Source organism: Pinus tabuliformis, chromosome X (genome assembly GCF_031772625.1).
Source record: "Pinus tabuliformis cultivar Carrire ecotype Pingquan chromosome X, CPIR1, whole genome shotgun sequence".
Lineage (NCBI taxonomy): Eukaryota > Viridiplantae > Streptophyta > Pinopsida > Pinales > Pinaceae > Pinus > Pinus tabuliformis.
The window spans coordinates 1,420,826,043-1,420,848,887 of NC_142308.1; the positions used below are offsets into that span (position 1 = coordinate 1,420,826,043).

Below are 22,845 nucleotides of genomic sequence, written 5' to 3' on the forward strand. Positions count from 1 at the left end.
TTGAGAGGGAGTGTTAAATTGGCAACTAGGGCCAAACTCCATGTGGGTCAGCTTATTTATGGTAGCTGATATTTTTATTGGATCCCTCTCGTCGAGAGGTGTAGGATTGATCTAAAGATCATCCGATTCCGATAAGTATTTATGGAGATATGAATTTATTTTGATTACGAAATTATTATCAAGCCGACCAGCTCTTGTCTAGGCTCTAGAAGCCCAAACGTCATGTCTATTCAACCTATACATTTTTGGTATAAATAGATGAGGATTTGATATCATTTGTACACATTCTTGAGGTGATCTCCTCTCCACGTCTTGGGTTTTTGGAGAAGGAGAAGACCAAAAGAATTCGCTGGCCTAGAAGAAGCCCTAGCTGCAGATAAAGTCCATGTAGACAGTCAATGTGTTGCCCTCAAAGTGATGCCCTAATTCACGTCTATGGAAACATATATACGCAGGCAATGGAGATACAACGCAGCTATATTTACACATTGTACTGGAGATACCCTCATATGTTGTTTAGAAACCCTAAACGCAGTTAAGGAAGCACTTATACGATGTCCAGAAGACCTGTTCACGCAGCCATAAAAGAACAGAACTCACACGTGAATATATTCGGATGCTTTCGCTGTAATGAGGATTCCACGCAGCATGGAAATCTACGTTGGCAATGGAGCTACTACACACAGCAATAAAAAAAAAATCTACGTGATGCCCTTAGCCGCAGTCAATGGAGGAAGGGGCCGCAGTGAGCCACAGTAGCCGCAGTGAGCCACTGTAGCCGCAGTGGCCATAGTCAAGAATAGAAGACAGATTTAATGGTGAGATGCAATATCAATGGTGACAGTGATAGTGAAAGAACATAATAGTCTTGGCATTAAAAAAGTGTAGGCCTCGGTCCAAGGAGATCTTATAATAATGATGAGAAGGAGCAATAACATAGTCTCAGCAGAATTAGAAGAAACAATGACAAGAATGGACCTAAGTTGCAGGAAACGTGGGCAGGGGTCCGTTTCCCCAGGGGAAACGAAACGAAACTCGTTTCCCCGTACCGTACAGCCTGGAAACGCGTTTCCGGCCGTACGGCCACGTTTCCCGAAACGGAAACTTGGCCGTACGGCCGGAAACGCGTTTCCAGGCCGTACGTGCCACGTTTCCCCAAAAAAACACTTGTTTTTTAATTTTATTTTTTTTTATTTTTTTTTTTATTTTTTTTTTTATTTTTTTTTTAATTTGTTTTTAATTTTTTTTAGGGTTTCCAGGTAGTAAATGTGATGTAAATTTAATCTTAATGTTTAAATGTTTATGTAAGTAAATGTATCATTCATGCTTTATGATTGCACATATATATAATAATAATTTTTAAATATTTTTAATATATATATATATATATTATTATATATATTCGCGTTTCCCCGTTTCCAAAATTTGGGGAGGTCGCGTTTCGTTTCGCTTCCCCGTTTCGTTTCGCTTCCGCGTTTCCCCGTTTCGTGCAACTTAGGAATGGACAGAGGCAGTAAACCATCACAGTCTCAGCCTAGATGGAAGGTAAGATCACACGTTGGATCTACTTCATAAGCAATCAATGTATATGTGATACAAAGAACTTAGAACCCTTACTGTTCTCCTTGTCACAGATTAATGGAGATCACAATGATCCTTAAGGTACAACCTCAGTCTCAGCATATATATCTTACATAATCATGTTAAAAAGGATTTTTGGAAATTACTGAAAGTCTGGGCACAATGAGAAGCATTGACGAAGGTTTCAAGCAATGTCTAGTGCTGTTGTAGTAATGACAGTAATAGTTACATTCTCAGCATAATGGAAGAAGTTGTGTCAAGAATGATCAGTGACCAAGTCATGATCTAGTTCGAATGAGATCATGAACATGGGCAGCATGATGATAAATGAGATCATGAGCATGGGCAGCATGATGATACATGAGATCATGTAGCACAGTGGGCATGATAAATAATGAGCATCATGATGATGAGAGCAGATGAGGGCAGCTCAGTGATCAAGGCTCAAAACTGTGATGGTACAGCATGATATCACACGGTTATGTGCAGCAAATGGACGAGACGCAGCACGATGATAGGTGAAGGAGTCACCTTGGTGAATCGGTTGAAGCAGAATGTCTTCAACTGATCTCATCGTTATACGAAATGATCTATGCTAGATCTGGATAAGTCAAAGTGTTGACTTCTGTTGTAAATGTAGTATCTCTCTCTCTTTCTCTGCTGAACTTTGAAGATAAAAGAAGATTTGATCAAAGGGTTTCCCCACACATTGTGGGGTTTGTCCTTGGCTCGCGCCACATCTTGTGTCCTCTTGTCTTGGCTTGTCTTCTGCAATTTATATTTATGTTCTATCTGCAGTTTATCCTAATACTGATGTGATTGCTAACTGTGAAAATTTAAATAAATTGCTTTAGCATAGAATATACCTAAAATTAACATATATTAACTCCTAATCAAAGGCTCAGATCGTTTTGGCTTGATCTACGTCTTCTTCTAGAAGTTACACCCACAATTAGATTAATGCCGAATAATAATTTAATTTTCCTAAGTTTAGACTTAGGAGCTCCATTAAAAATATTAATTATTTTAATAAAATCGTTTTTGGGTGGAATTTCCCAAAACGCTTTATGGGTTCTTTGAAATGCATGTGCCCAAGCCTCCCTGCAAAATTTGAGGCCTAGAGCATATCCGATGCTACCCCAAATCAACACTCCCTCTTAGCGAGGAATGTGCTCTAGCAATATACTGTTGTTGCATACTGCTCTGACTTTGAAGCATCGTCCTTTGCGCTACAGATGTCTGACATGTTGTCCACCAACTATTGCATTGTTGCTGCAATTGTATTGTTGTTGACACTGCCACTGTCAACACTGCATCCGTACTACAGCTCCCTCTCAAGTGTTGCATCTGTGCTGTTGCTAGCACTACCACTGCCAACTGCTACTGCACTGCAACCTGTTGCTTATAGCAACGGAAAAACATCCAAAATTATTGAATTAACTGTGTTCAATATGATACCACATGAATGTTGGAGCCTGACTGCTGCTAGTCTCTGCAATGACCTTCTGAATCTACTGTGTTGTTGCTAACCTCTGCTCTATGTCATCTTCACCGCTGCCAACTCGCTCAGACTCTGGCGCTTCTAGCCATTGCAACTATCTCTCCTCCACTCCTTGGCACCATCCGACACTAGTCCATCCTGCTACTGCAAAATTGGGCACGCATAGCAATGTATTGATCCAAGAGGTGGACTCCTCAAGGATCCTGCCCTTTTGTAGCTCTTTCGAACTACAGCTCCAAATCAGCCCACCTCCCTCCTGGAGGTATCTCGGTTGTCATGGCGAACTCCTCTTCGATCAACAAGGAAGGCCACATTTGACTAAGGTTCACCGAGCTCAAGAGGCAAGTTTGACAACTGTGTTGACCATCTTTGACTTTCTGGTTAGGGCTGAAGTTTGACTGCAGAGTTATCAGGGCTGTTTTGACTTTGATTTGGCTAGTCAATTTTTGTACTCTCTCTCTCTGTTGAACATTTGATATAATAATAAGAAGATTTGATCAAAGGGTTTTCACCACATTAGGGTTTTTCCCTAGCATCCGCCAAATCTGGTGTCCTCTTGACTTGGCTTGTCTTCTGCATTTTGTTTCATGTTCTATCTACTTTTATTGTCAATGTGATTAATGGTTAATGTGATTGTTATTGGAAAACTAAATTGAAATTGTCATTCGGTTGCTAAAGGAACATTGAAGTAATTATGCTAAGCATAGAACATACCATTGTTATCTAAAATTAACATGGTATCAGAGCACAAGTGAAGACAAACCCCAAGCAAGAGAGAGAAAAAACAATCACTAAGAGAGATCTGTTGGACAAGACTATTGGACTAATGGCTACTACATCTTACTTCAAATCTGAGGATAAGCTCAAGGACAAATTTGACTATCATGCATGCAAGATGACTTTGGACTTGGCTGACGCAGGGGGTTCCAAAGCTACACAGAGGCCAACAGGGCTGACGCATAGCCTCAGAGAAGCGTTGGAAGGATTTTCGTGGAGCAGACTTGCTAAATATCTGCTTCCGAAGAGAGCTATTACTGCTAGATAGAAATCTTTGTTGGGTGAGCCAGTTTGGAACCCTAGTTGTACTCAAGAAAGTTGCTTAATAATAAAACCCTCAGAACTGCTACACTGGTTTTCCCAAGTTGGGTTTTTCAGGGGACAATTGTCCAAAAATAACGGTGTCCCTTCTGTGTTTGTCTATTATTTCAGTTGATGATCTGTAGATGAGTTGAGACTGCATTTGTATTTATTTTCAATATTGATATGGTTAAATAACTTGTTAAGAAATAAATAAGTAGGTGAAATAAACCAGATAATGCAAGAAGAATTTATGACGTGTTAGACTTAAAAATTTCAACACTATTCTTGATACAACACATTTGATGCTACATATTCTAGATGTTACACCAAGTCTGCTAAATCTATATGATTTTGTAAGTTCATGTTACTTGTCTTGTCATAGTTGATAGAATGGTCTCTGTTGTTGTACTTAGAACTTGGTCCATCACAAGTCTAGGGTATGTCATCAGTTTTTATTGTATATATCTTTAGGTCAGTTTTGGATATAGTCTTGCATAGAGTCCAAGCCTATATCAAGAGTGGGAGTCTTTGTCTACCACTGCAACAAGTCAACAACAAAAGTGACAAGCACACTTTAGGTATGCATTGTAATTTTAAGTTGTATTTATTCAGTATTATGCACTTACATGTGTTTTGCAAGCAGAGGTAAGTTGAAGGGTATTTTGTTTTGTTTTGGGATTGGTTTCGCCAAGCAAATTTTGCATGCAAGTAGAAGAAGATTCAATTACAACATCAAGTGAGAATTCAAGAGCAGAAGTATCAAATCAAAGGAAACATTGCAGCACGACGTCCTTGAATACATGACAGCCATCCAGATATCGTGAAGTATTGTTAAGGCCAAGAGTCATCATTGTAAAGTTGTAAAAGAGTCATTTATAAAAGAGTCATCATTGTAAAGTTGTAAAAGAGTCATTTGTAAAAGAGTCAACATTGTAAAGATTGTAAAAGAGTCATTTGTGAAAGAGTCATTCTACCTAGAGTCGAAGAGGCAATGTTGGGAGGTATAGGAATCACTGTTGGGATGATGTCATGGTTGAGTTGCAGGTCATAGAGTTACTTGGTATTTGGTCAAGTACATGAAAATCATTGTACATCTTTTTATATCATGGATTGTTGTCCCTGGTTTGGGAATCCACACTCGTCTTATTTCAATCATTATAGGGTGGCAGGGAGGTGCTAGGCAGGTGTATGAAGTCGCCTATAGGTTGGGGCCTGTGAACACTTCAGGGTGGTAGGGTGGTGCTAGGGCGAGTTGTGGCTCACTAGGGTGTTGGGGCATCCATTCAATTGATTACTGAAGAAACCAGGGCATTGGGGCATCCTTCTAGTGGGAGCTGGAGAAGAATGCTTTTCTAGAATTCTATGAAATTGTTGCTTTCATTTCAGTTGGGGCTGAAGATTAAAGAATTTATTAGAAAAGTGTTTGGTGGTTTTTGACCCGGAGGGGGTTTTCCACCTAAAATTCTTGTGCCTACTGTGTTCTTTTATTTACTGTTATTACTGCATAAACATTAATAATAATTGAAGATTAACTAATGCTCTAAAAATATTTAAAAGTGCTAAGTGCTAAGGAATACTAATTCACCCCCCCTTCTCAGTGTTTCCAACAATTGGAATCAAAGCTTGGTTCCTTCAATAGCAGTCTAACAACTGGAAGGAGATCATGGAGTATACTAAGAATAGAGTTCCTTTGTTCAATGGAAATAACTATGCACTTTGGAGTGGAAGAATGTAGGTTCATTTGCTAGCGCAAGGATACAAAGTATGGGAATCGTTAACAAAGGCTTCACACCGACCCAGGATAAACAAGTTAAGACAAATATGGTATATGATGCAAAGGCTAAAGATCTTATTATCAGTGGGCTTATCGAATCTATTTATCTTAAGGTATTGGGTTGCAAAATTGCTAAAGAGATATGGGGCAAGCTTGAAAATATATATACAGGTGACTCAAAGGTGAAAGAGGCAAAGCTTCAAATTTTCATGGCAAAATTTGAGCAACTCAGAATGAGGGAAGATGAAGATATTGCTGCATATTTTCAACGTATTGATGAAACAACAAATACATTGGAAGGTTTGGGAGAACCTATTGAAACGAAAATTGTTGTCCGAAAGATCCTCAGAACCTTGCCAGCAAGATTTAACCCCAAGGTATCTGTCTTGGAAGACAGATCGAATGTGACCAATCTCAGCATAGATGAATTACATGGAATTCTTACGGCATATGAAATGAGGATTGAAGAAAATGATGGCACATCTCACTTAGAAACAGCATTTGCCGCATCCAAGAAGAATAGTAAGGACAAGCAGACTCCGAAAGAAAAAACTTGCAATTATAAGGATGAGGAAAAGGAAGAAGATGAAGAAGAATTGTCAAATAAAGAACTTGCCTACTTCACGCGGAAAATGAGAACAGGTACGGGAAAATTCAAAGGTAAACTTCCATTAATATGTTTTGATTGTGGTGAGGTTGGGCATTTTGCAACCAAATGTCCTCACAAAAATGAGGGTGTTACGAAAGGGAAGAAAAGTCCTAAGAAGTTCAACAAGCAAGGCAAGAAGAAATGGTTTAAGAAAAGTTTCTTCTCTAAAGAAGATAGTTCCTCATCTGAAGAAGACAGTGATAACGAAGAAGAATTCAACGAAAGAGTATTATTTATGGCCAAGCACAATAAACAAGAGGCACCTGACGAAGAAGGAGACAAAGAAGAAGAAATGAATGAAGTCGAATTTCAAAATGAAGTAATCAGGGTTATCAAAGAGCTCAAGGCCGAAAAGAAGCATGTTAACACTCTTGAAGATGAATTGAAGATAGAAAGGGAACAGGTCCTCAATCTTAAAATCAAGGTTGAAGAATACAAACAAATTGAAGAATCACTCAGGAAAGAAATAAAGGAAAGCAACAAGGAGAGAGAAGCATTGGAAGCTGAAATAGTTTCTCTGCGAAAGGAAGTAAAAAGTGGAAAAAATACAAGACTACGCCAACAGTTCAAAGGCTTTGGACGAACTCATCAGCGACCAGTGATCATACAGTAACAACACTGGTCTTAGTTACAAAGAAAAATCCGAAAAGTAGTCAAGTCCTTCTAATGACAACTAAAGAAGATGGATATGCAAAAAGGGTAGATCCCCCAGCTAGATCAAGACTTGCGGGAAGAACCTTGGAAGACAGTTCCTCGAAGAAGATTTCCTCCCAGGTATCAACCTATCTTTTATGGTCACTATTATTCATGTGGAAGGTTTGGACATAGAGTTGTAGAATGTTGCATGTATGAAAATTATTCCAGATCTTTTAGAAATGGATATTCCAGAACTCAGCATGATATCAACAGATTTGATTATCTAAGAGATGATGTCGCATGTTACAAATGTAACAATTTTGGACACCTTTACAGTGGAAGCTCTCCAAAGGAGTTCACACAAAATCGAAATGAACAAATATGGAAAAATAAGACTGAAAGGTGTGCTTTCACTCTCAAGGCTCAAAGCAACAGAAACGTGTGGTATATGTTGGCAGTGGTTGCTCAACACATATGACTAGAGATAAAAATAAATTCATATCCTTGAAAGAAAAGAAGGATGGAACAATGTCTTTTGGAAATGACGGGGCTTCAAACATCATAGGAACAGGTACGGTCACTCTTGGAAGCAAGGATGCATTAGCAAAGGATGTGCTGCTGGTTGAAAATATGAATCACAATTTGCTCAGTGCTGGACAGATTTGCAATCAAGGGCACACGATGCTATTCAACTCAAAGAAATGTGAAATCGGGAAAGGCATATTCGGTAAAATTGTGGCTACAGCAAGCAGAGCTCCAAATGACATATACATTTTGGATGAGACACCTAAAGGGTGTTTCTTGGCAAAAGAAGATGAGAGTTGGTTATGGCACAAACGAATGGGACATATAAATTTCGACAATTTGGTCAAGATCAGAAAAAAGGAAGTAGTTAGAGAAATGCCGAAAATTTCGAAACCTTCCAATACAACATGTGAATCTTGTCAACACGACAAACAAACAAAATTTGAATTCAAGACAAAGTAACACTTTGTGTCACGTCCATTGGAATTAATACATATTGATCTATGTGGTCCTATGAGAACAAAAGGCTTAGATGGTGAATTATACCTTATGCGAATGATAGATGATTGTTACACCAAAATGACAGCCATCGGTTTCCTGAAGAAAAAGCCTGAGGCATTCGAGTGTTTCAAAATCTACAAGGAATTGGTCGAAAATGAAACTGATTTGAAGATCAAATGTCTGAGATCAGATAATGGCAGAGAATTCACATCCAAAGCATTTCAGCAATACTGTGACGAAAATGGAAAAAAAAGGCAATTCTCAGCAGCCAAAACACCACAACAGAATGGAGTTGCTGAAAGGAAAAACAGAACCATATAGGATATGGCTAGAAAAATGTTAAAGGACTCAGACGATAACTTATGGGTTCAAGCAATTGATACTGCCGTATTCATCTTAAATAGAGGCCTACTCAGGAACAACTGTAACATGACTCCATACGAACTATGGAAAGGAAGACCAGCTAACGTCAAATACTTCAAAATATTTGGAAGCAAATGTTACATCAAAAGAGAAGACCAAAAATTGGCCAAATTCGATTCCCGTGTTGACGAAGGTATTTTCGTTGGTTATTCGCGCAAAAGAAAGGCTTATAGATGCTACAATCTGAGGCGAAAACAAATAGTTGAAAGCATAAATGTTACTTTCGACAAAATGGTGTTCTAAAGGATAATAATGAGATCATCTCTCCAAGCAAATCTGAGGGGCTTGAGGTAGAATCTGTGAAGGATGAAGAAGAAGCTCCAGAACAAGACCAATCAAATAAGAAAACAATAGTCAACCAAGAGGAAATAAGAAATGATCAACAGGATGTACAAGAACTTCTCCAAAAGTTTTAAAAGAATGGTGCCAAAATAATCATTCGTCAAATCAAACCATCAGCAACATAAAAGAAGGAATTAGAACCAAAAGAAGCCGACAACTTCGTTCATCACAGCAAGCCCATCTTGCTCTATTAGCGACTTTTGAGGCTAGCAATTTTGAGGAAGCTAGTCAAAATGAACACTGGGTAGAAGCTATGAATGAAGAACTAGATCAAATTGAGAAGAACGACACTTGGGAATTGGTTCCACGACCAAAGGATAAAAATGTTATTGGAACTAAATGGGTCTTCAGAAACAAATTGAATGAGGACGGACAGGTTACCAGGAACAAGGCAAGATTAGTCTACAAAGGATATGCACAAGTTGAAGGAATCGATTTTGAAGAAACATTTGCTCCTGTTGCCAGAATGGAAGCTATCAGGATGTTTCTCGCTTATGCTTGCTCGAGAAAAATCAATGTCTTCCAAATGGATGTTAAGTCAGCCTTTCTAAATGGTGAATTGGAGGAAGAAGTTTACATTGAACGACCTGAAGGTTTCCTGCTCTCTGACAAGAAGACTACGTCTGCAAATTAAAGAAGGCTCTATATGGTCTCAAGCAAACTCCTAGGGCTTGGTATGCTCGTCTTGACAGATATCTACATCAACAAGGATTCAAGAAAGGAAGTGCTAACAACAATATTTATGTGAAAGTGGATCGAGATAACCTAACAATTATCGAAGTATATGAGGATGATATAATATTTGGAAGCAGTGATGACATATTAAGTAAAGATTTTGCCACAAAAATGCAAAGTGAATTTGAAATGTTTATGCTTGGCGAACTAACATACTTTTTAGGGCTTCATATTTCTCAGCAGGATAAAGGAATATTCATATATCAAACCAAGTACATCAAAGAAATGCTCAAGAAATTCCAGATGGAAGATTGCAAGCCAATCCTTACCCCCATGGTAACAGGTTGCAAGTTAAGCTTAGAAGACTCATCAAAGGATGTGGACCAAAGGTTGTATAGATCCATGATTGGTAGTCTCCTATATGTGACAGCCTCCCGACCAGATGTGATGCAGGCAGTTGGACAAGTAGCATGATTCCAAGCAGCACCAAAAGAATCTCATATCATTGTCATCAAAAGAATTCTTCGATATCTTAAGGGCACAACAAAATATGGTCTCTGGTATCCCAAAGGAAATGATATGGTCATCCAAGCTTATACAGATGCAGATTGGGCAGGAAGTGTTGATGATCGTAAGAGTACCAGTGGAGCAGCGTTCTACCTAGGTGGTTGCCTTGTCTCATGGTTAAGTAAAAAGCAGTCTTCAATCTCGTTATCCACAGTGGAAGTAGAATACATCGTGGCAGCAGCTTGTTGTACTCAAGTTCTCTAGATGAAGCAAACCTTGCAAGATCTTCAAGTTAAGTTTGATGAGCCTATTCCCATCTTTTGTGATAACACCAGTGCCATTAGTATCTCCAAAAATCCTGTGATGCATTCCAAAACAAAGCACATTCCGATCAAATATCATTTCGTTAGAGAGCAGGTCACCGAAAAGAATATCAAGCTTGAATATGTTGGCACAAAGGAACAAATTACTGACATCTTTACCAAACCATTACCTCATGAAGCATTTGAGTATCTTCGCCAAAAGCTTGGGATTCTCCCAAGTTCTCATTAGAATCTTTCTCTTATCTAACTAAGTAGAAAGGGGGAGTGGAGCTATGTACAAGTCCGCAGGATGACAGTTTGTCAGGGGGAGTTACCGTTTGCCATTGACGACAAAGGGGGAGAGAAGGCATTAGGAAGAGGTGTCATGATCACAGGGGGAATATTTGTGTTGCCATCAATGCCAAAGGGAGAGATTGTTGATCAGTGGTTGTCATTGATGTTGACCCAAGCAGCACCAGGGGCTACCCCAATCTTGCATGGGCATTTTGACTTGACATCTTACTCTATTTTGATTCAAGGATCTTCTAGATGGATCCTACTCGTCGAGATATTTTCGTTGAAATATGGCACGCCACGTAACTCTTCACGGTTTGAGAGATATTCGTGTTTGAAGTTAGTAACCCCAGTTAATGGGCTATAACCCTATGGGGTTGTGGCATGGCACTCATAATTGGTTGTGGTCAATGAATAGTCAACAATTAATAATGTTTTTTTTGCTCCTAAAATCCCTCCAACGTTCACTTGTTGAGGACCCTCTCAACTCAAGACATTCATATAAATAGTGACCCTCATAACCACCTCTAGTAGGGATTTTGTGGCTTCAAACAGGTCACCGTGGCATTTTCTCTATAACTTTTTTTCTGCAAAGCTTCAGAAGTTGAAATTAAACCCATTTGATCCAAAATATTGATGAGCCTCGTGACCGAATTTTAGATCTTGGTTCGCTATATTTTCGGAGATATGATCTGAGGAAGTTAGGGTTTTTGCAGGCTCTTGAATTCCACGTCAAACAGGTGGCATTGGGAAAATTGTCATAACTTTCTCTCTAAGCATTGGATTCAAAATTCATAAATAGTGACAGAAAGAAGACAGACTGTAGTTTGTTGGGTATCGTTTCAGGGCCGAATGTCACAACAGTGACACGTGGCACTTCGTATAAGTTCGCTCTACTGAACCAGTATATAATCAGGTCATCGTGGGAGATTGGGCATAACTCTTTCTTGAAGAATCCAATCTTGATCAAACCTATGGGGTTGGAAAGAGGACTCAGAGGGCTACCACAAGACGAAAATTCAGACCCTGGAGATCCGAAATTACATAGATACAATAGATTCAATATCAAGCTCCTAGAAGGCAAGAAAAAGCATGCATCCAAGGATCATTGCAGTAACGACCACACATCAACAATCAAGGGTAAGTCTCCTACAGCAAGGTATGCATGATTAGTGTTTACAATTGAATTTTGAGTATCATCTCTGACATATGTTTTTGCAGGACAACGTAAGTAGATACAAGGTCTTGGTTATATCTCTATGTCTTTATATGTCACAGTTAGTTTTGATACCACATTTTGGATGTCCTACTCTTGATACTACACATTTGATGCTACACCAAGTTTGCAGCAAGACATCCTTGAAGACATGACATCCATCCAGATATCGTGAAGTATTGTTAAGGGCAAGAGTCATCATTGTAAAGTTGTAAAAGAGTCATTTATAAGAGAGTCATCATTGTAAAGTTGTAAAAGAGCCATTTGTAAAAGAATCATCATTTTAAAGATTGTAAAAGAGTCATTCTGCCTAGAGTCGAAGGGGCAGTGTTATGAGGTATAGGAGTCACTCTTGGGATGATGCCATGGTTGGGTTGCAGGTCATAGAGTGATTGGGTATTTGGTCAAGTACACAAAAATCATTGTACATCTTATTGTATCGTGTATTGTTGTCCTTGGTTTTGGAATCCACGGTCTTGTCTTATCTCAGTCATTATAAGGTGGCAGGGAGGTGCTAGGCAGTTGTATGAAGTCGCCTACAGGTTGGGCACTGTGAACACTTCAGGGTGCTAGGGTGTTGCTAGGGCGAGTTGTGGCTCGCTAGGGTGTTGGGGCATCCATTCAGATGATTATTGAAGAAACCAAGGCGTTGGGAGCTGGAGAAGAATGCTTTTCTAGAATTATAGGAAGTTGTTGCTTTCATTTCAGTTGGGGATGAAGATTAAAGAATTTATTAGAAAATCGTTCGGTGGTTTTTGACCCAAACGGGGTTTTCCACCTAAAATTCTTGTGGCTATTGTGATCTTTTATTTACTGTTATTACTGCATAAACATTAATAATAATTGAAGATTAACTAATGCTCTGAAAAGATTTAAAAGTTTTAATTGCTAAGGAATATTGATTCACGCCCCCTCTTAGTATTTCCAACAAGGGTCATTTGGAAAACACACTAAGAGATCAAGAGATCGAATTTCTGAAGTGAGAAGTTCTCAGGAGGAAGTTTTGATCGAGGAGATTTCTTGCAGTTGAAGGGGAGGGATAGTTGGGTTGGAGTATCTTCTCCAGAGCCCAGGATACATAGCAGAAAGAGGCAGAGAGACACCAGAGTGGTTGATGCTGAGCGAGAAGGGCCCACACAGAGCTTGACAGTGAGCCAGAAGGGCTCACGCAAAGGCAGCTCAGTCACCCATGCAGAAGTCCGAGTTTTGCAGAGGAGTTGACATTTTTGAGCCAGGAGGGCTGGAAACTACTTCAGAAGGCAAGACGTTTCCCAATTGAGCTGACGCAGAGCCTCAGAGAGCTCCACGTAGGCCCATGCAAATACTACACAGGGGCAGCGTAGTTGTAGCCGAGGATAGTTGATTCAGCTACCAAAACAGTCGGGATTTGCCGTGTAAAGTGAGGTAATCTCACAATTCTTCTCTGCCAATTGTATTTCTTTGTAACTGGATTGTCGGGAGGGCATCCAGAGTTGTATTCAAAAACTACTGCTTAATAATATAAAACCCTCAGATCTGTTGCACCGATTTTCCCGCATTGGGTTTTTCCGGGGACATTTGTCCAAAAATAATGGTGTTTGTTGTGTTGTATTTTCTTTATTGCTCAGTCTCTTGTTTCTGTATAATATTTAATTAAGTGAAGGTTGTAGTGTATGTATTACGATATTTGTCGTAGGAAACTGCAAGTAATTTGTTCATGGGAATTTAACAAATAGGAGTAATATCATCAGTTGTTGCAGTAGGGATTCCAGTTGAGGAATTTTCATAGAGCACATCCCTTACAGATCCCTTCATGATCTTCTTTTATTTTGGGGATGCCATTGACCATTTGACTCAAAGATGGCAATATCTTATAATGAAGGTATCCATACCTTCTATGCCATAGTTCAAAAGGACTCACTTTTAGGTGAACTAGGGCTTGAGCTAGGGGACTATAGAGTCTATACAATGTCCCTTCACAAATCCCAATTACCCTTTCTTCATTAATACTAGAGCCCTTACCACAAACCAAAACCTTGCCATCAACAAAAGCAACTCTATCACCCTTATCCTCTAGACAAGAAATAGAAAGTAAGTTTTTCTTCAAACTTGGAACATATAAAATGTTGTTGAGGTGAATGCTTCCACCTGACTCGAGCTCCAATGATGTAGATCCAATGCCTTTCACTAGATAGCTCTTGTTGTCTCCAAGTTCAATAGTTCCCTTAGATAGGGTTTGGAGTTGACTGCATTCTCCCGCCATATGTTTGGAGGCGCCATTGTCAATAACCCATACATTCTCATCCTTGAATGTGTCGGATAAAGCGGAGAACAAGCTTTTGTCTGTTACTTCCTTTGCGAGCTTGGAGATGATCTCCAATGGACCATTCTTGATAGATGTAGCGAGATTTCCAGAGCCTTAAAACCCCTGCCATAGTGCTAGAAAAGATGTGATCTCCAGTCTCCTGCTTGCACCTTAGCTCTGATACCATGTTGGAAAATATGGAGACTTGTAGATTAGAACTTATTTTCCTTATCATGATAATTACTTGTGATATTATTTGTTTCTTTATTAATTCTTTAGATCTGTTCATCAAGCAATTACCAAAAATAATGAAGATCACAGAGAGATATAGTACACAAGATATAGGCTCCAATCTAGGGAAAAACCCCTCCAAGGGAAAACCAAGAAAATGCTTCTCTTATTCTTTAGAATCTACTTACAAAGAGACTTCCAAGACCCAAAGACCCAAGCCAATAAACCCTCCAAGCCCCAAGCCATCCCCCAGCAAGATCTTCCTTAAGACAGCTTCCAACACTTCGATACTGCTCCACTACTACTGCAACTTCGACCCCTGCAACAGAATTTCAGCCCTGAAATTTTGGCCCCCTGCAACTACTACAGAATTTCGTCCTCCTGCAGCTAGCAGCTTCACAAACCCTAGCGATACAAGAGAAAAGCTTCCTTAACAAAATTTTGACTTTTGCTCTTCTTCTTCATCCTCACGGCTACTCTTCTTCTCCTTCGCTATTGCAGATCAAACATTCTTGAGATGTGTGTCCAAATGAGGTTGAGCTCCCTTGTATTTATAGCCTTTCTTGAGGGTCGAATACCACTCCTTTAGGTCGACTTGATCTTGGGCTTATCCATGGTTTTTTCTCAATAAAATTAATATTTTTCTTCATTACAATGAATCCAAATGGGACTATGTTACATGACCAATATTATTCTTTATCCTAGAAAGACCTACAAGACCTAAAACCACGAAGAACATGCTTTTGAGTCAAACTTGATTATGAAACCCATACTCCAAAAAATAGAATAAAATTTATTTTTCTTTCTCTTTCTTTCTTTATAAAGAATATACAATATCATGCTTACAATGAAGACCGAACCTAGTTATAATATTCAACATTTCCAACATCCTCTAGGGTAGCAATAGAAACAAGATTCTTCTAAAGGCCTAGAACATAGAGGACATCCCTGTGATGGAGAGAGCTACCAGACTCCCTTTCAAAGCTGACAATACCAACTCCCCTAGTCAAATACTTGCCATCATCTCCTAGCTCAATGTGAAATTGCATGTCCTTCTCCTTCAGTTGGTTGAAATACTCTTTGTTCCCGATCACGTGAAAGGATGCTCCAGAATCAATATACCATATGTTGCTTCCTACTCGGCTTGCCATGCAACCTATCAATGAGAAATCTTTCTCGAACTGAGAAGAAAACACAAAGGGGAGGGGAAGGCTAACCCTTTGTGGACCCAGTGGAGGAATGTGGACCCAAGTGGGAGGAATGGTGAATGGGGTTATAATGAGTGGAAGGGGAGTGATATATGTGGATGAGGGAGCGGGACCACGCAACCAAAATCAAGGTTTCCCATGTAGTACCGTCCCTAAAGCCCAAAGGTCAGTAGAAGAGATCCCATGGGACTAGGGTCCAAGATTAACATCCAAAAGAGGTCTAGGGGGAAAAAGCACAGACCTAACCCACCCTTTCCGCCAAATCTCCCCATTAATCCATGCCCAAAAGTTTCCATGATAAGTAAACTACAATACTCAATTACCAAATGACAAGGCATACCTTCAAGTTTGGGAGGCCCACCTTCAAACATACGATCATGACAGATGGGTGAAGGGCCACATCGTTGGCTCAAGTGGCGAAGAAATGGCACAATGAGCTAGTTGGTAGCCGCAAGGGGCTGTTGGCTGCCAGCTGAGGACCATTTTGGAGAAAAAAATTCTCCGAGGGATATCACCCACAAAATCGTGGGTAACAGGTCCTTAATATTTTGATCTTCTTCCCTGTTTGATTTTCCACCAAGGCTTTGAAAGAACGGAACCATTTGAACACTTCATCCTTCTTCTTCAAGAAATAGATCCATGTTTTGCGAGAGAAGTCATCCACAAAAATTGCATAGTATAAGTATCCTCCCAATGATGTTACGGACAACATACCAAATAGGTTAGAATGGACCAATTGAAGAATATCAGTAGTTTGGCTTTCACTTGAAGGGAATGGTCCCCTTGTAAGTTTCCCAATTGCACAACCCTGACAAACTCCTTCATGATTCATGTTGAACTCGGGCATACCTGTGACCATCTTCCTTACCCCAAGTAAGGCTTTGTAATGAAGGTGAGCAAATCTTCAATGCCATAATTCAGATTGAAGAGAAGTATCGCAAGTTAAGGCTCCCAAAGGACTTCCTCCAACTTGATAGAGACCTTCAACCCTAAATCCACGTGTAAATGCATCTTTAGGATTTCTTTACCAAATACGTACCTTTCCATCAATGAATGCTACCTTGAAGCCTTTATTTGCCATCGCAGAAATAGACACCAAGTTCTTCTTAAAATCAGGCACATACAACACTTCTTGTAGATGAATGCTTTGACCTTGATTTAATTGAAGAGTGACAGTACCTATCCATTTCACGGAGTAGGTGGCATTGTCTCCAAGTATGATCTCCAAATTAATCTTATTTTCAACCAAATTTGAGAGGGCCTCCTTGTACCCAGTGAAGTGCCTTGAGGCTCCACTATCAATCAACCAATGATCCAAAGTATATGGAGGAGAGACAGTAGATAGAGCGGAAATAAGATAAAAGTCCTTTTGTTTTTCTACAAAATTACTTTCTTCATACTTGGAATTTCTCATCCTTTTGGGAGGTTGACCATTTCCATATCGAGCAGTGGGAGCATTCCTCTTTCCTTTATTGTTGAACCTGTTTGTTCCTTTGATTGCCATTGCCTTTGTAGTTGTTGTTGTTGTTGTTATCATCGTCATCCCTTGGAGTATCCTTCTTGTGAGGACACTCTCTAGCATAATGGCAAAACCTGTTGCAATTGTAGCACCTTCCTTTTCTTCCTTCTTTGAATCCCTGCTTGAATCCTTGACCTTGTCTTCTTGGACCAGCATTATTCTTCCTCTTAGCATGAGCAGAGAAGGCAGTGGGTTCATTTCCATTTGAGGGTTTGTCTCTCCTTGTCTCTTCTTGGGTGCATCTAGTCAATAATTCATCAAAACTAGGAATCCTGACATTGTTGAGAATAGTTGTGTTAAACACATCCCATGATCTTGGAAGACCTCCAAGTGCAATGAGAGTGAGCTCCCTGTCAGCAATAACTTCTCCAATAGATAAAAGGTCATTCTTGATTTGTGTAATCCGCATGAAGTAGGATTGGATAGACTCCCATTTATCCATCTTAATGTTCTTCAATTTGCTCTTGAGAAAGAGGATGATTTGCATTGTTTACTTTGAACATCCCACCCAGCTTATCATACATACCTTAGATGTTTTCAAATCAGAAATATAGGCAACCAAATACTTTTGAATGGAGTCTATGATAATTTTCTTAGCTTTGACCTCACCTTTCTTGTATTTAGTATTCACAATAGCAGTTCCATGGCATCATGTTTTTCTTTTATTTAGTTAATCGCATCATGCTTTTCCAAAGCCAAGTCCAAAGTCATCTTCCATGCATGATAGTCAAATTTGTCCTTGAGCTTATCCTCAGATTTGAAGTAAGATGTAGTAGCCATTAGTCCAATAGTCTTGTCCAACAGATCTCTCTTAGTGATTGTTTTTTCTCTCTCTTGCTTGGGGTTTGTCTTCACTTGTGCTCTGATACCATGTTAATTTTAGATAACAATGGTATGTTCTATGCTTAGCATAATTACTTCAATGTTCCTTTAGCAACCGAATGACAATTTCAATTTAGTTTTCCAATAACAATCACATTAACCATTAATCAAAGTCAAAACAGCCTTGATAACTCTGCAGTCAAACTTCAGCCCTAACCAGAAAGTCAAAGATGGTCAACATAGTTGTCAAACTTGCCTCCTTGAGCTCGGTCAACCTCAGTCAAATGTGGCCTTCCTTGTTGATCAAAATCAGCCCAAAACAATCCAGTCAAATTTGGTCAAAGGAGAGAGAATTTGCTGTAATTTTCTGTGGTCAAATTTGTAGTCAAGCCTGAAGTTAGCACTGGTCAAACTGCCCAGATCTTCTTGATTTTTGTGCCCAAAAATGTGGCCTAGAGAAACAGAAATAACCCTCCAAAAATCGCAGTCAAAACAGGTCAAAGAGTCCCTGGTCAACGCTGGTCAAACTTGGTCAGCTCCTGAAATTTTCGGCCCTACAATTCAGTCTAGAAACTCATCCTTCTTGCCACACATGTGAGAGAGAGAGACTGTCCAATAGTTGTACAAACCAATGAGAGAAGGAGAGAGAAGAATGTGTGAGTGATGATGATGCCAAATGAGGTGAGAAGTCACTTGTATTTATACAAGTCGTTGAGGGTGAAGAGTCATGTCCATTGGGCTTCATGAGCCTACATGATGATGTGGCCAACCTGAACAATTTGCACATGTGTGGGCATAAATTCAAAATCACACTTCTGCTTGTCCAAATTAGATGATCTTTAAATCAATTTTGGTCCTCTCGAAAAGAGGAATTTAATGCAATCATCATCTCCATCAAATGAGTTGTCCCAAGGTGGAATTTGGCCCTAGTTGCCTATTATAATCGATAGTCAACTTCAATCTTTCTATTTAACAATAGCTCACCCCTACACATATAACACCATCAGTCATAGCATTGTGCTGAATTGATGCTTATGAGTCCCTCAAGGAAGAGTATGTTTTTCACTCACTGAAGGGAGTTTTCTCTGTGTCCATGAAATCCTTAAATGATTTCTTCGGTGGAATGACAAAGAAGATAATATTTTCTCATTTTCATTTCTAAAAGCAATATAAAGTTACTAGTCAGGACCCCATAGAAATTTTTAGAGTCAAATGAGCTCATATTTGACTAAATAAATATTGCACTAAAATCCTCTTGTAAATCCTAGAATAAAAAAGTTGAATTCTGCACCAGCAAAATAGAAACTATCTAGCATAATTGGGTAGTGTCCGTGTTCTTTTGTGGTTCTTTCAATACAAGAACTCAGTGAAGGAATTTTTCTGTTTCAATTTTATGCTCCTATGACACTAATTCCATGCAATATTTCACATTAAGAAAATGGGCTGATTATATTAGATCTAAGACTTTTGTGATCCATAATGTAGAAAAGTGTTAAGCACATCTAGGTGTAAATTATATTTGTATTAACCAACCTCCTAGCCAACTGAGATACAGCCAAACATGGGTTTATTCAACATGGTTGGTTAAAAAGAAATTATCTATTCTTTCAGGAACAGTGTAAAACAGTATAATATCAGAAAGAGATGTGAAATTCAAGAAACTATTCTAATCCTTTCAAACCTTCCAGTCCACCTGTTCAACCCTGTGAGTCTTTCTCTTGTTAAGAAGCATACAAAGAATTGGTACAAAAGAAACTGGATATCAAGGAAAAATGTGGATATTTTATATACTGAACAAAGAAAGCTGTTTATATAATTTTAGTAGAACAAGCCGTAACAAAACAACCTAGTGGGCAATAGTTACAAAACCAAATCAAAGAATAAAACAGAATATATACCATTGCAGAAGCTGCAGCTTCACTCAGCTTTTTCACCCCTAAATAGTCCAGATGCTTAGGGGTGCCTTGATCATAGCCTGGAATTCGCCATCCAGCTCTTGCCCCAATAGTACAGACAACTGCATCCATACCATTGCATGCCGGTTGCAAGGTATCCTCCTTAGTAACATCTCCATCAATAAATTTCACCCTAGCAGCCTCATTTCCTGTAACGAGTACCACAAATTAGCACCAGCATGCTCCTCTTTTCTCTACAAAGCATGAATATAATACATGTCAAACTATGTAAATATAGACACACATTTTTTTGAAGGAAAAGGCAAAACAAAAATGACTATTTAGTCAAAATTGACTGCACACACTAAAAGGAAGATACTGAAGATTAGGAATACGGAACACACCCAATTGCATTGGATGGAGTTAATACTCAAGTTAGAAACACAAAGATTTTGATGAGTCACTGTCCATATGGGTAGGGCCTGCCTTCTCTTCAAGTGACACAATGGCTTTTATCATTCATCTTCTTGCAAGACTAGAAAATTTGGAGGACATCCCCAGTCATCAGGATCATGCCCTTATTATAAAGACAGCCTATGCAGACCTCCTAAGCCATGAAGAGAACATCATCTATAATAAGTGGGGAGTTGTATTTGAGCCTCGTGTCTCAGCAACTCATTAAAAAACAAAGGTCTTTTTTACCTCCCAAACTTGCACTTCAAATGTTACAAAGTAACTGACTAAGTGCAACCCTAGGGGAACTTAAGAAGTTGCCCACTATCACCACAGCAACTTTTCCTCTTTCTTTTGGATGGTTCTTTTCCAAAACAAGTAGGGAAACCATAATTAAGCCCTTCACTGATGTGCCATAATTAGTCCAAAACAGATTTTCAAATTATGCAAAAATAAGTGAGAGCCCTTATATTAGATGCACCATCACAAAGAAGACTCTGAGTAAAACTTCAGCTGATATATTAGACCAGCAAGCATCTTCTGCTAGAACCAGTGTTGTTAAAATCGCGATAAAATCGCGATTTTATCGGAAAATCGCGATTTTATCGGAAAATCGCGATTTTTTCCTCTGCCCGATCAAATCGCGATTTTTATACCAAAAAATCGCGGACTTTTTTTTATAGCGATTTTTTCGGAAAAAATCGCGATTTTTACAGAAAAAATCGCAGAGGCACGGGGCAGCGGGCTTTTAATAGGCGAAAATCGATTTTTTTTATGTCATTTTGCTGTTTGCGCGCGGAGGAGGAGGAGAAGAGGTGAGGGAGAGGAGCTGGAGGAAATCAATAGGATTAGACTTTCATTTTATTGTATATGACATTATGACATGATGAGATACATTATCATATTTTTTGTTGATATTTTGAGGCTGAGTTGGGACTCAGGACTTACTATTCAGGACATGATTCAATGTTATGTGTGATTTTAGCGCTAGAAATGATATTAAACATCTTATATATTAGTTTTTTTATCATATTTATGTGTCAATGTATTTATTTTATGTTGTAGATGGTTTAGATATTAAAAAAATTGAAAAAAAATGAAGAAAAATGAATATTTTTGTGCCAAACGCTTTTTTCCCGCTTTTTTCCGCTTTTTTCCCGCTTTTAACGATTTTTTCCGCTTTTTTCCCGGCGCCGATTAAATCCCGATCGCGCTTTGTGCAACATTGGCTAGAACAGCGAGAAGACAACCCTAAAACATTTTCAGAAACCCAAAGGATTGTTGGTTGAGAGGGAGGCAGGCTTACCGTGTGACAGATTTGTGATAGATTTGACTGTTTAGTGTTGGTTGAAGGGTCATGGCAACTGGTATAAGGATGGAGGACAGATTGGCAGGGGCAGAAAATTTTGGCCCATGGAAGGAGAGGATGATGTTTTTGTTTGAGGAGTTGGAGGTATGGAACATTGTGGAGAATGTCGTGCAACCTCCCATAGATCTTGTTCAGTTGAGTGAGTTCAACAAGAAGAATTTAAAGTGAAGATAATCATTCTCGTTGCCATCAGAGACCACCTATTCCCTCATGTGACATGCATGTGACCGGGAAGAAGTTTGCAAACGAGATGTAGGAGTCCCTAGTCACACTACAGCAGAGTTCCAATGAGAACAGGAAGATGGTGTTGAGGCAGAAGCTAAAAAGTACCAAGATGACCAAGACCAACACAATGACCTCATACCTCACCAAGATCTCTCAGGTGTGAGATGAGTTGGTTGTTGTGGGAGAGGCCATCCCCGAGGACCAGTTGGTTAAGATCACACCAGATGGTTTCAACCAGCAATGGGATGGATTCATACGTGGCATTGTGGCCAGAGAGCATTTTCCATACAGGAGGAGGCTATGTGATGATTTCATCTAGGAGGAGTGCCAAGAGTAGCAGCCAGAGTGGTGGGAGAGACGAGGAGGAGAATGCTGCCCTTGCGACTAGGGGCAAAAGAAGAAGCAAGGATCCACGAGTGGGGCCAAGCAACAAAAGGAGAAGAGAAGTTTGAGAAGGACATGAGCAAAGTTAGATGCTTTGCTTGTGGGGAAATGGGTCATTATGCTTCTAAGTGTCCCTAAAAGAAGGGGAAGAAGAAGAAGGATGTGGCAGCATTAGCTGTGGTGGAGGAGTTCACCTCAAGTTTTGACACAAAGTTTGCACTGGTGCTGAGCTTAGCTACTAGTACTATATCCACGAGTGTCTGGCTTATAGACAGTGGAGTATCTAGCCATGTGACTAGAGTGAGGGAGCACTTTACGAGTCTTACAAAGGGTTTAGACTTGGAGGTGGTGCTTGGAGATGACACCAGGGTCAGAGCGACAGGAGTGGGGACTATATCCTTTTAGAGGGAGTCATTGCCACCTCTAAATGTGATGGAGATCCTTTATGT

The 22,845-nt window shown here is 39.5% G+C and overlaps 1 protein-coding gene across 1 annotated transcript in view; it reads right to left on the bottom strand.

Moving 5' to 3' along the window:
- The window catches only part of LOC149145361 (uncharacterized protein At5g02240-like), a 221,663-nt gene that overhangs the window by 177,096 nt on the left and 21,722 nt on the right, over nt 1-22,845 (bottom strand). The window contains exon 3 of the mRNA XM_089448496.1: nt 19,969-20,174. Within this exon, the coding sequence (XP_089304622.1) occupies nt 19,969-20,174 (206 nt within the window). The remainder of the gene's footprint in view (nt 1-19,968; nt 20,175-22,845) is intronic.